Source organism: Bos mutus, chromosome 1, assembly GCF_027580195.1.
Source record: "Bos mutus isolate GX-2022 chromosome 1, NWIPB_WYAK_1.1, whole genome shotgun sequence".
NCBI lineage: Eukaryota > Metazoa > Chordata > Mammalia > Artiodactyla > Bovidae > Bos > Bos mutus.
The window spans coordinates 21,892,155-21,907,155 of NC_091617.1; the positions used below are offsets into that span (position 1 = coordinate 21,892,155).

Consider the following 15,001-nt stretch of genomic DNA (forward strand, 5'->3'; position numbering starts at 1 on the left):
TTTTTCAAGATTGCTGGGGGAAATATCAATAACCTCAGGTATGCAGATGATATCACCCTTGTGGCAGAAAGCAAAGAGGAATTAAAGAGCCTCTTGATGAAAGTGAAAAAGGAGAGTGAAAAAGTTGCCTTAAAAGGCAGCATCCAAAAATTTGAGATCATGGCATCAGGTCCTATCACTTCATGGCAAATAGAAGGGGAAACAACAGAAACAGTGACAGACTTTATTTTCTTGGGCTCCAAAATCACTGCAGATGTTGACTGCAGCCATGAAATTAAAAGACGCTTGCATCTTGGAAGAAAAACTATGACAAACCTAGACAGCATATTACAAAGCAGAGATATTACTTCATCGACAAAGGTTCATATAGTCAAAGCTATGGTTTTTGCAGTAGTCATGTATGGATGTGAGAGTTGGACCATAAAGAAAGCTGAGCAATGACAAATTGATGCTTTTGAACTGTGGTGTTGGAAAAAGACTCTTTTCTTTATTTAAAAACACTGTCTCTTGCTTCAACAGTGCTGGAGACCACAATATTTCAACCCACATATATCCCTTGGACTGCAAGGAGATCCAGCCAGTGAAATCCTAAAGGAAATCAACTCTGAATATTCATTGGAAGGGACTGAGGCTGAAAGCTGAAGCTCCTGGATACTTTATTAGGATGGTGCAAAAGCCAATCCTGAACTTTGGAAGAATACAAGTTTAAATAACCCCTAATGGATGACTCACTGGAAAAGATCCTGATCTGGGAAAAGAAATCAAGAAGATGGGTGAAATACCTGACCAACCAGAAACAAACAACATTTTTGGACAACTGGGTTGAGGATGAGAAAGATTTGGTTTAACTTCTGAGACCAGTGGCAACCCTCAACAACCCATTTCACCAAAGCTATCTGCAAATAACAGTTTTTTTTTTTTAAGAACTGGAGCAGAAATGGCCATTTGGAAGAAAGAAAATGGAAAAGAAGAAATAAAACTTTTGCTGATTTGCAATGAAAAAATCGTCCTTTGAAGTGTGAAAACCCTTCTATGCAATAATGAACCATTTCTTAGTCAGATTTTGACATGCAATGAAAAGTGGATTTTATATGACAACCAGTGACTATCAGCTCAGTGTTTAGACCAAGAAGAATTCAGCACTTTTAAGCCAGTGAAAACAGAAATGGTCTGTTTGGTGGTCATGAATATTAACTCTGAAACAATTCCATCTCAATCCCTTAAAGCATTACATGTGAGAAGTCTGCTCAGCCAGTGGATGAGAAGCACTGACAACGGCAAAATAGCAGTGGTCAACTGGAAGAATATATCTGACCTAAAAATCTTCAAATGAAGGAACTGGGTTAAGACCCAAATTCAAGAAAAATATACAATGGATTAAAGACAATACAATAATATGCTACAAGTGGTGCTGGGAAATATACTCATTTCACCTGTGGAAAGAACTGAAATAAAAAATAAACTCAAAATGGATTTAAGATTCAAGCGCAAGACCAGAAACCTATCCTAGCACCAAAAGTATTCTTCACAGAGCTAGACCTTTGAATTTCTTTGAGCAAAAACAAATAAAAAAGTGTTCTGCAGATAACTTTACTATTAGAAGAAAAAAAGACACCTGATTATGGGTGACCTACCTGAAATGAAGCTTTCTCTCAAAATATACAAAAACCCACAGCTTATCAAGACAGTATGGTACTGGCTCAAAAACAAAATATCATTGGAATAAAAAAAAGACCAGTGGCCAAACACATGAACACCACCTATTTTCAGGGCTAATATCAAAATTAAAGACAAGCCTTTAACCAGTGGTGCTGAAACAAAAATTCACAGTCTGAAATGCTTGGACCATATTCTAACAATAAAAAAAACATTAAAGTACAAATCGGATTAAAGATCTGGTAAGACCAGAAACTCACTAAAAAACTGAAACTGAGGTGAACCTCACATGGAAGGATCAATACTGGAGTGAATGACAATGTGAAAGAAAGTCTTTAATTTAGCACCAAGCAAATTAAAAAAAATAAAAAATATTCATTTAAATAACTGTTTGGTGGTGTGGTGCCAAGTAAGGACTTATGCTATTTTCCAGTTACATTTCTGAGTCTGAAAAGACAATTTGAGAAAAGCTGAAGGAGGAAAACATAAATACAGAATGGTTTAATATTGATTCTTTCATATTAACAATAATCTCAAAATATACAAAATGCTTCAAAAGTCTTATGAAGGCACTTTATTATAAATTTGGGAGAAATCAAAAATAAATGGCCAAAGAACTAAACTTTTCCAAGTTAAAATGATAAATGTTACATATTTTATTGAAACAATCACACCATGGTATGGAGACAGGGAATGCTTTCCAAGTTGATTTAAAATGGATGAATTTAACAAACAATATTGTTAAATATTTTAAAATCTAAAATAAAATTGTCAAAAAAAAGAAGATTTGGAACAATGTTACACTGATTAAAATGCAAACAGTCTGAATCCACATACATTTTCACCAGCAGAGATTTATAATTATAACCAATAATACATTTTCACCTGATAATAAAGGCTGATTTTTCCAAGTCTTTAGCAACCCCAGGTGTTGGGCATAAATACACTGAGGAACACTAAGGGAAAGAAACTGTGGTGTTGGGCAGACTCTTTCAATACAATAGATCACAAGTCATGGCCTTAATAATGGAGATCAGTGGGTGTTCATTGGAAGAAGAACTGAACAATATGAAAAATGTGAAAGAATCAGAAAAAAGATGAAAAAATGAAATGGGCCCAAAATTTTGATGTAAATTTAAAATTGGATGATGAAAAGATAAACATTTTAGAATTATGACAGAATATGAGATGATAATAAAATCCACCTATGATGCCATTTTCACAACTCAAATGGACATGAGTTATGGACATTTGATGTGAAAGATTTGGGATTTGAATGGAAATTAAAAAACATGTTTGTTAAAAGTATTGTTCCAGGTTAATGGAGAAAGGATTATGTCTGATTTTTCAGTTACATTCTGGTCTCTGACAATTTACCCAAAGGGACATGGAATAAGATTGAAGTACTGATATTTCACACTTCTATACTATTAAATTTTCAAATGCATTTATCAAGAAAAAATTTGATATGGCTGATACACAATATAGTTAAAGATAAAAATAAAATATTTTATTACTTTTCAAATAAAAAAAGATTTGTTTGAGCCTGTTACAGTGATTTAAAATAACAATCTTGTTGAATATTTTAAATGTGTTTACCAATATGTCTCAATAATTAAAAGATGGGGACATTTTCACTTTGAGGGTTTCAAGAGATTAACAAGAAGATAAAATACTGAACATGATTCACTACTGTGACTTGAATTCTCAGAAATCTTGAAATACTGAATACACAATTTCTCCAAGACATAGAATGATTTAAATGTTATTATTTCCATTTTAGCAGGTGACAGAGAATTGATTAAACATTTTTGCAAAATTGTCTGTGAATTCAGTCCAACTCTTCCATGGTGGCTATCATGATAGAAGTGGCCTAGCCACTAAGAGTTGAGTTCAGTTTTTAGCTGTTTCAGTATCCCAAAATATTTCCCATTTAGTGTAAGTATTCCAGTGAAGCAGCAAGGAGAGAGGATGTTGAAGTACAGAGAATTTTTTCTTTCTCACAAATACTATGTCTATTCATCTTTACATAGACAAATGAGATGGAGCAGAAATGATCCTATAGGTTTTTTTCAACTCCCTGCTTTTAGAGAACTCGTTAGTTATAGGCATGTGCTATGCTTAGTCCATGTCCTACTCTTTGTGATCCTATGGACTGTAGCCTGCCAGGCTCCTCTGTCCATGGGGATTCTCTAGGTAAGAATACTGGAGTGGTTTTCCCTGCCCTCCTCCAGGGGATCTTCTCAACCCAGGGATCGAACACAGGGATCAATAATGCATTGCAGGCAGATTCTTTACCATCTGAGCCAGTTATAGGCATAGGATATTCTAATATTTGTGAGAAGAAAATAAACTTTGCTGTTTTACTAACAGTTATTTTTTCTCTCTTTTTCTCCTTCACAGACCACCACTATGCATCTATAATTTTGTACTTAAAGAAAACAAGGAACTATTTCTCACTCCAAGCACATGCAAACCACATGAAATATAAAATGCCTTCATCCATCAAATGTAACAGCTTGTTGTGAATTGAAAAACTTGTAAATGGAAACAATGCAATTAGTATTTCATTTAGACTGCATTGTTCAATCTGAAATTTGTATATTTCTTCTTCTTGTATAAGTTTTTAAGAATCAAAATATAGAATATTTTAAGATGCATATGGTAAAGCATTCTGAATATATTTTAAAGCTGTTTATTTCTGTTTACCTTGATCAAATGTTTCTCTTTGAATGTTTCCCTTTTTTACTTATTATTAACAAAAAAAGTCTTTAGAAAAAAAGAAGCTTATTGCTTCAACACACTGTCCAAATAGTATCGTTCTGCACTCAGAATGCAGTAATGAAATAAATGAATTTTTTAAAGCTGTGTAAATTTTGAGAAGTTCCTTGGATTCATGTAAATCCCGCAAACAAACATACCTGTTTAGTGATCCATTTGGCATTTTATAATGCTTTGTAAATAAAGGCTTTGTTTCATGGAGCACAATAATCTATGGGCCCATAATCGTTAATGTCAGATCCAGGGTCTACCACTTATTCACTTACTAATGGTGTGATCATGAATAACAACTTTTACCTCACCATATATCAGGCACCTAAAAGTTCTGTGAATATTGATTCTACACTTCAACTAGTGTCTTCCCATAATGATAATAAAAATAATAACAGCTAACACATGCATCACTGTATTCTTGGCCCAGTTTAATACTGGGCCAATTTAATCCCTACAGAAACCTTCTGAGATTGGCCTTGTTATCTCCACTGATGAATAAACTGAGACATAGGAATGTTAACTAACTTACCCAGGATTGTGTACAAAACCGAAATTGAAACCTAAGTCTCTTGAGTCTGTGGCTTTGAATCCCTATTCATGTTTCTCCAGGCTTCCCTGGTGGATCAGTTGGTAAAGAATCTGCCTGAAATGCGGGAGACCTGGATTCAATCCCTGAGTTGGGAAGATACCCTGGAGGAGGGCATGGCAAGCTACTTCAGTATTATTGCCTGGAGAATTCCCATGGATAGAGCCTGGTGGGCTACAGTCCTTGGGGTCACAAAGAGTCAGACATGACTGAGTGACTTTCACATGTTTCTCCAAAGTTCAATACATGTTAATTGTGATATTAATAAATGATCACTTTCAAAATACAGTCATCCCTAGTTATCCTTGGGGGATTGGTTCCAGGACCCACCACAAACACCAAAATCCACTGATGCTCACATCCCATAGTTGCTTCTCATTATCTGTGGTTCCACATGCATGGATTCAACCAAGCACAGATTACATAGTGCTATAGTATATATTGGGAGAAAAAACCCTTTGTAAGTGGAACCCATGCAGTTCAAACCTATGTTGCTCAAGAGTCAATGGTAATAATCTAAATGTCCTTGGCATTCTCCCATTTACCCATTCAGTCCAGGAATTCCTGGTCCTCAGCTCCCTCTCACTTGTGTCTGAAAGGTCCCAAGATTTATTTTATGTGTTTCTAAACTAATCTGTCAACTACAGTCACAGTCTCTATGCTTTTGATTTCCTGCTATATTAGTTTGCTGGAACTTTCATTAAAAAATCACTGATAGGATGGCTTAAACAACACAATTTATTTTCTTACAGTTCTGGAGGCTAGAAGTCCAAGGTCAAGGTGTTGGCAGGTCTGGTTTATCTGAGACCTCTCTCTTTAGTTGCAGATGGCCACTTCCTTGCTGTGTCCTAACATGGTCTTTTCTCTGTGCTTGGTGTCTCTTTTGTGTGTCTTGATTTCCTCTTCTTATAAGGATTAATAATATCACTTACATATAACACTGTATTCTTGCTACAGTTTAATAATTTATATGTATATATACATATATATTTATTGATGTGTGTATATATATATATGTATATATCAATTATCATATATAAATTATCATATATCAATTCATTTAATCCCCTATAAAAATCCTATGAGATTAGCCTTTTCATCTCCACTGATACAGAAATGGAGGCCATAGAAATGCTGACTTAACGTACCCAGGATTTCATACAAAATTAGAATTGACTGGTGTCCTTATGCGGAGAAGGCGATGGCACCCCACTCCAGTACTCTTGCCTGGAAAATCCCATGGACGGAGGGGGCTGGTAGGCTGCAGTCCACGGGGTCACAAAGAGTCGGACGTGACTGAGCAACTTCCCTTTCATTTTTCACTTTCATGCATTGGAGAAGGAAATGGCAACCCACTCCAGTGTTCTTGCCTGGAGAATCCCAGGGACAGAGGAGCCTGGTGGGCTGCTGTCTATGGGGTCGCACAGAGTCGGACACGACTGAAGTGACTTAGCAGCAGCAGGTGTCCTTATGAGATTACAGCCTACTCTAATGAGCTCATTTTAATTTAATAACTTCTTTAAAGACCCTGTCTCTAAATAAAGTCACATACTGAGGTACTGGGAATTCATCTCATAATACTGTCCATAACTCATTAGCACCACAATGATTGTTGCTGTTGTTCAGTTGCCCAGCTGTGTCCAACTCTTTGTGACCCCACAGACTGCAGCATGGCTGGCCCTTCCTGTCCCTCACCATCTCCTGGAGGAGTTTTCCCTAGTTCATGTTCATTGCATCAGTGATGCCGTCCAGCCAGCTCATCATCTGATGCCCTGTTCTCCTTCTGCCCTCGATCTTTTCCAGCATCAGGGACTTTTCCAATGAATCATCTGTGAGCAACAGATGACCAAAATGCTGGAGCTTCGACTTCAGGATCAGTCCTTCCAGTGAATATTCAGGTTGATGTCCCTTAAGTTTGACTGGTTTGACCTCCTTGCTGTCCAAGAGACTTCAGGAGTCTTCTCTAGCACCACAGTTCAAAGGCATCAATTCTTTGGTGTTCTGCCCTCTTTAAGGTCCAGCTCTCCACAACAGTACATGACCACTGGGAAGACTTGACTATATGGACCTTTGTTGGCAGAGTAACGTCTCTGCTTTTCAACACACTGTCTAGGTTTGTCATCACTTTCCTGCCAAGAAGCAATCGTCTTCTGATTTCGTGCCTGCAGTCACCATATGCAGTGATTTTGGAGTCCAAGAGAAAGAACTATGTCACTACTTCCACCTTTTCCCCTTCTATTTGCCATGAAGTAATGAGAAATGCTGGGCTGGAAGAAGCACAAGCTGGAATCAAAATTGCTGGGAGAAATATCAATAACCTCAGATATGTATATGACAACACCCTTATGGCAGACAGTGAAGAGGAACTAAAAAGCCTCTTGATGAAAGTGAAAGAGGAGAGTGAAAAAGTTGGCTTAAAGCTCAACATTCAGAAAACAAAGATCATGGCATCTGGTCCCATCACTTCATGAGAAATAGATGTGGAAACAGTGTCAGACTTTATTTTTTTGGGCTCCAAAATCACTGCAGATGGTGACTGCAGCCATGAAATTAAAAGACGCTTACTCCTTGGAAGGAAGGTTATGACCAACCTAGATAGCATATTCAAAAGCAGAGACAGTACTTTGCCAACAAAGGTTCGTCTAGTCAAGGCTATGGTTTTTCCTGTGGTCATGTATGGATGTGAGAGTTGGACAGTGAAGAAAGCTGAGCACCGAAGAATTGATGCTTTTGAACTGTGGTGTTGGAGAAGATTCTTGAGAGTCCCTTGGACTGCAAGGAGATCCAACCAGTCCATTCTAAAGGAGATCAGCCCTGGGTGTTCTTTGGAAGGAATGATGCTAAAGCTGAAACTCCAATACTTTGGCCACCTCATGTGAAGAGTTGACTCATTGGAAAAGACTCTGATGCTGGAAGGGATTGGGGTCAGGAAGAAAAGGGGACCACAGAGGATGAGATGGCATCACTGACTCGATGCATGTGAGTTTGAGTGAACTCTGGGAGTTGGTGATGGACAGGGAGGCCTGGCGTGCTGCGATTCGTGGGGTTGCAAAGAGTCGGACATGACTGAGCAACTGAACTGAACTGAATTGAATGGGGCTGAATGCCATGATCTTAGGTTTTTTAATATTTAGTCTTAAACTGGCTCTTTCATTCTCCTTCACCATAATCAAGAAGATGTTGTGTCCTTCTTCACTTTCTGCTATTAGAGTGGTATCATCTGCATATCTGAGGTTGTTGATGTTTCTCCCACCTATCTTGATTCCAGCTTGTAACTCATCCAGCCTGGCATTCCTCATGATGTGCTCAGGGTATAGGTTAAACAAACACAGTGACAGCAGACAGCCTTGTTGTACTTTTTTCTCAATTTTGAACCAATCAGTTGTTCCATACAGGGTTCTAACTGTTGCTTCTTGACCTGCATACGGGTTTCTCAGGAGACAGGTAAGATGGTCTGGTACTCCCATCTCTCTAAAAGTTTTCCACAGTTTTTCATGATCTACAAAGGTGTTAGCATAGTCAATGAAACTGAGATAGATGTTTTTCTGACATCCCTTGCTTTCTCTATAATCCAGTGAATGTTGGCAATTTGATTTCTAGTTCCTCTTCCTTTTCTAAACCCAGTTTGGACATCTGGAAGTTCTTGTTTTGCATAATGCTGAAGCCAACTTGCAAGATTTTAAGCATAACCTTACTAGCCTGGGAGATGAATGCAATTGTCTGATGGTTAGCATATTCTTTAGTATTATCCTTCTTGGGAATTGGGATGAGGATTGGCCTTTTCCAGTCCTGTGGCCACTGCTGGGTCGTCCACATTTGTTGACATAATGAATGCAAAATCTTGATGGCATCCTCCTTTAGGGATTTGAATAGTTCTGCTGGAATTTCTTCACATCCATTAGCTTTATGAACTGCTGTGCTTCTTAAGGCCCACTTGACTTCATAGTCCAGAATGTCTGGCTCCGGGTGACTAACCACACCATCGTAGTAGTCTGGTTCATTAAGGTCTTTTTATACAGTTCTTTCATGTATTCTTGGAGAAGGAAATGGCAACCAACTCCAGCACTCTTGCCTGGAAAATTCCATGGATGGAGGAGCCTGGTGGGCTACAGTCCATGGGGTCGCAAAGAGTTGGACATGACTGAGTGACTTCACCTTCACCTTCCATGTATTCTGTCTCTTCTTGATCTCTTCAGCATTTATCCCCTTCATGGATCACTGCATTGTCATGGCAAAGGGGCTTGCATAACTCAATGAAGCTAAGAGCCATGCCATGCAGGGCCACCCAAGATGGACGGGTCATAGCAGAGAGTTCTGACAAAATATGATACACTGGAGAAGGAAATGGCAAACCACCCCAGTATACTTGCCGTGAGAACGTCATGAACTGTATGAAAGACTGGAATGATAGTCTTTGCCTAATGTGACATTTGAAGGTGAACTGGGGCCCTTATTGATACCTACCTGAAAAACTGATACGTGAAGACTCGATATGTTAGATATGTGTTCCAGGCAGAAACTTGTAGAAGGCTTTCCACATTTTGCTTAGGGATTTTAGCAGTCTCCCTGCATCTCTACTGTCGGACATTCCTTCTTCAGTGTCTGCTTCAGCTGTTTGGTCCATAGGCCTCTGACTCCAATCAGTAGAAACACATTTGCTGTCCTTTCTGTCACTTAGGCATTTGCTCACAAACTTCCCATATTGTAAAACAAAACTAGAAACCCTTTTGTAATTTCACTTTTCCAACACCCCTCAATTAGTTTTCCAGATAGCTCCAGAAATTCTGAATCTTAGTTTGTGATATTAATGACATTTAAAATTAAATAAAGTGCATTAGAGGTATCTTCCTAGAGGGAGAATTCCTATTCCAGTATTTGAGACTGCTTAGGGACTTTGGAGGGAGAAGGCAATGGCACCCCACTCCAGTACTGTTGCCCGGAAAATCCCATGGATGTAGGAGCCTGGTAGGCTGCAGTCCATGGGGTCACTAAGAGTCAGACACAACTGAGCAACTTCACTTTCACTTTCCACTTTCATGCATTGGAGAAGGAAATGGCAACCCACTCCAGTGTTCTTACCTGGAGAATCCCATGGACGGAGAAGCCTGGTAGGCTGCAGTCCATGGGGTCGAACAGAGTCGGACGACTGAAGTGACTTAGCAGTAGCAGCAGCAGGGACTTTGGATAACAGAGAAACAGTACCCGACCCATCTCATAGCTTATTAAAGGACCCCATAACTCTCATAACAAAATTTCCTTGTCGTAGGTGATGGGATCCTTCAAGGATAACTTGGAGATATAAACTTATGAAATGTTTATAGGTTTCCATACTACAATATCTGGGAGAAATATCAACAGCCTCAGATATGCAGATGATACCACTTTAATGGCAGAAAGTTAAGAGGAATTAATGAGCCTCTTGATGAAGATGAAAGAGGGGAGTGAAAAAGCTGGCTTAAAACTCAACATTCAAAAAACTAAGATAAAGGCATCTGGTCCTATCACTTCAGGGCAATCAGATGGGGAAAATGTGGAAACAGTGTCAGATTTCATTTTCTTTCGCTCCAAAATCAACGTGGATGGTGACTGCAGCCATGAAATTAAAATACACTGCTTTTAAGAAAAGCTATGTCAAACCTAAACAGCGTTTTAAAAAGCAGAGACATCATTTTGCCAACAAAGGTCCATATAGTTAAAGCTGTGGTTTTCTAGCAGTCATTACAGATGTGAGGGTTGGGCCACAAAGAAGGCTGAGCACTGAAGAATTGATGCTTTGGAACTGTGGTACTGAGAAGACTCTTGAGAGTCCTTGGACTGCAAGGGTCAAACCAGTCAATCCTAAAGGAAGTCAATACTGAATATTCATTAGAAGGACTGATGCTGAAGCTGAGGCTCCAATACTTTGGCCACCTAATGGGAAGAGCTGACTCATTGGAAAAGACCCTGATGCTGGGAAAGATTGAGGGCAGGAGGAGAAGGGGGACAGCAGAGGATGAGATGATTGGATGGCATCATTGACTCAATGGATATAAGTTTGAGCAAACGACAGGAGATAGTGAAGGACAGAGAAGCCTGGTGTGCTGCAATTCATGAAGTCGTAAAAAGTCAGACACGGCTTAGCAACTCAACAACGACAACAATACTGCAATATCTTCTCCAGTGTCCTAATTCCCTCTAATTTTTTTTTTTTCATGATGAACAATGAAAGGAAGACTTTGGAACTTGTCTTGAGGATGAGAGGAAGTAAACTCCTCTGACTCACAAGTTCATAGTTTTCAAACAATGTTTTTAATCACATTTTTTCCAAATTTGTAGAAATTATAGATCAAAAATAATAGTGAGAGGGAAAAGTGCAGTTTCTGGAGGACTGATGAAGCACAGATATTTTATAGCAATCATGTACGACAACAGAATGAACAGATAGCCATTACGCACAAAATGGGTTACACCAGGCTATTTTGAAGAAACTCTGGGTCAGATACAGAAAGCTGCAGAGAGGCACAATTATGTTGTAATGCTTATAATCAGCTATAATCATGTAAGTGTTGTTGTGGGTCATAACATCTATGGCCTTAATCCTGCTTTTTCATATAATAATGATAACAGTAACAACAAATACATAACGAGTAATTACGATGTGCCAATCTGTGTTTTAAGTCTTTGACTTTCAATACTTTCAAATTTCATTTAGTCCTTAAAAATGCCTCATCAGGTATGTAGCTTTTCCACCTTCTGTGACAGAGGGGAGAAGTGGAGAAGAAAATCTGTCAGACTATTTCTTTCAATACCTGAAAGATATGTTTGTTGTGTTTTGATAGTTATCTATTGGATATATATTAGGCATTCTGCAAATGCTTGCGAATAAATCAAGGGATGGATGGGTGAACAGGAAATCAATTCCTCTGGATAAAAAGCACAGGACAAAAGGCAGACCCTGGCCCTGAGAAACCGTAATGTGGTTAGTGAATGCCTGCCAATAGCCTTGGAGCAGTAACCTGGAAACATCCTGGCAAGTCCTCAGACACATGTGCTGGTTTTCTGTTCTGCGCTGGCAGGATCTGAGGATGAAGACACTGCTAACAGTTACCAAATACCTGAAAATTTCCCCAAGATAATATACCCTGCCTCTTCAGGTGGCATAAGCAACATTGTCAGAGAACATTTGGGGATGACGTTGGCATTATGAAATGTAGGACTTCGAAGCACAGATAACATTTTCATTCATGATTTCTTTTTTCCCCATGAACATGTGTTACATGAAAAAAGAAGGAAATATGGGAGGTGAACAGCTGGTTATGCAGATGGTGTTGATGAGTTGAATTTGGATTTCTGTACCATGACTTAAGTTTCTGGAATGTAGGTCTCTTGGCTAGGGGTAGGATTATGTATCTCACAGGGACATGGATGAATGTGTTTGCATGTAGACTAGCAGTCATGATTAAAGTGCTTTCACTGGAACGTAACATTGCAGGAAGTGTTTGAATATTCAAAGCAACAGATCACTCACCCAGATTCACCAGGACTCTATTGAATATTCTTCCAGATTTCCTATGGATCCCTGGCAGCGCCTTACAGTTCTTAACTCAGGTTTGCCCTCCCAACTTCCTTCCCACTTCGGCCCTTTCTTGGCCTTTTCTGTTGTTAACTTATCTCTCCCAAACTCATTCCTCACTTTGCTTTTGCTCCTCCTCTGCTTCTTAAAGATAATATTTCATGTCTCTGTTAAGGCACTTTGCTTACTTGTTTGTATCCACCACTAAAACATAATCTCCTTGAAAGTAAGAAATTTTGTATTATATACATTTTTTTTTTTTGTATTTTCAGGGTCTAGCTAATGCTTGGACTATTCCAGGGGCTCCAAAAACATTTGTTGAATGATAAATGCAAATTTTAAAAAATTAAGCAGCCTCTTTTTTGGCTTAGCTGGGGAAGGGTGGGCAGATACCAGTGATTGCTGGCTATTTAGAAGAACAAAATGTTTCAGGTGGTTCTGGTTTGAGATCAGAGAGCTCTCACAGTACAGCAAATTTAAGATTTTCTTTGTCTTACATTATTTTCTAAGAATGTAGTAAAACCAGATATGATTTTAATATTAGATGATTTTAGTCAAGACAGATATAGTACTGAAGAATAATTTGCATTTATAATAAAATTTGAAACTTCTTTTACATATATTGTTAAAGTATTAAAATGTTAACATTCTAAACACAGATGAATTATAAATTTCAGGCTTTTCCTTAATAATTCTCTGGGAAAATAAACAATTTGAAGATTAAAAAAATAAAGTCTACCACAGGCATAGATTCTGAAATCACTGAAACTTTGTCAATGGAACTTGTCATCAGTTTTCAAAGCATTTTTTAAATTCTTTAATATTTAATGTTATGTTTATTTTTAACACTGGGTAGGAGAGATGTTTAATTAGGAAAATGTCTATGGAATTAACCTGCAAATACGTGTTTAGCCATAAAACCTTGTGATGAACAAATGTATGGGAGAAAACAATGCAGTGCCTCTCTCATTGTCACTGTTTTCTCCCCTGAAATCTCATCTTACAAAATAAGCTACAGAAAGATGTTGGGCATCCTTCAGGACCTTCATGTCTTGAGCAGTTCTGAATGCATTTCGCAGAACCAGAGTATCTGACTTTGTTGGAAGATGGTTCCTGCAACAGGGATGTGGTGCTCAAGAGTGGTTTCAAATACAAGCCTGGGCAATAGTCTTCCTGAGTTCACATCTTGGATCTACCATTTGCCATCTGGGTGCTTTTCACCTGACTACTTAAGTCCCCTGTGTCTTAGTTTCCTTAACTGAGAAGTGGTGGTATTAATTATACTTTCTTCACAGGGTTGGTGTGAGGATTAAATAAGTATAACATCTAGAACAGAGTGACAGAATTCACATAAATATTGTAACTATTACAACTGTTACCTGTATGCACAGCAGAGACCAGAAGCAGGACTTTGGTCATTGGTATCAGCTACTGCAGGAGCTATGGAGTAGTGGTCAATATATGTCAGGGTGAGATTGTGCTCAGACATCACTGAAAGCTGGTCGTTTGGCTTCGTCATAAGTGGGGTGGTCTCAATTTGAATATTACCTGAAAATTTTATTAAGACTTAAAATTTTAAAAGCAGTTCAAGCTTCACAGTAAAACTGAGAGGAAGGTATGGAGATTTTCCACATGCTCCCTGCTCATGTACTCACAGAGCCAACGGCATTATCAACACGCCCCACCAGAGTGGAACATTTGCTACAGTTGATGAGTCTATGACATTGACACGTCATAAACACCAAAACCCTGTAGTTTGCATTGTGGTTCAATCTTAGCATTGTACATTCTATGTTTGGGAAAATTCCATAGCTGTACTTTTTCCAGAATGCTATACAGTTGGAATCACACAGTATGGAGCCTTTTCGGATTGGCTTTTCCCCTCAGTTATATGCATTTATGTTTCCTCTATGTGTTTTCATAGCTTGGTAGCTCATTTCCTTTTAGTGCCAAAAATATATTATATTGTCTGAATATATCACAGTTTATTTATCCATTCACCTACTGAGGGACATCTTGGTTGCTTCCAAGTTTTGGCAACTATGAATAAAACTGTTATAAACATCCACGTGTAGGTTTTTGTGCAGACATAAGTTTTCTGTTCTTTGGAGTAAATATCAAGGAGCACAATTGCCGGATCATATGGTAAGAATGTGTTTAGTTTTGTAAGAAAACCATAAAACTGCCTTCTGACGTGGCTGTACCAGTTTGCACTGCTACCAGTGATGAATGAGAGTTCCTGTTGCTACATATCTTACCAGCATTTGGTGTTGTCCGTGTTCTGGATTTGGGCCATTCTTGTAGATGTGTAGTAAAATCTCATCATGGTTTCAATTTAAATTTTTCTGATGACATATGATGTTGAGCATTTTCAGTACCCTTATTTGTCATCCTTGTATCTTCTTTGGTGAGATGTCAACGTCCTTTTCCCC

The 15,001-nt window shown here is 38.4% G+C and overlaps 1 protein-coding gene across 1 annotated transcript in view; it reads left to right on the forward strand.

Moving 5' to 3' along the window:
- LIPI (lipase I) overlaps positions 1-4,345 on the forward strand; it is a 78,655-nt gene extending 74,310 nt beyond the window's left edge. The window contains exon 10 of the mRNA XM_070367735.1: positions 4,060-4,345. Within this exon, the coding sequence (XP_070223836.1) occupies positions 4,060-4,147 (88 nt within the window). The 3' untranslated portion in view covers positions 4,148-4,345. The remainder of the gene's footprint in view (positions 1-4,059) is intronic.
- The last annotated feature ends 10,656 nt before the right edge of the window (positions 4,346-15,001 follow it).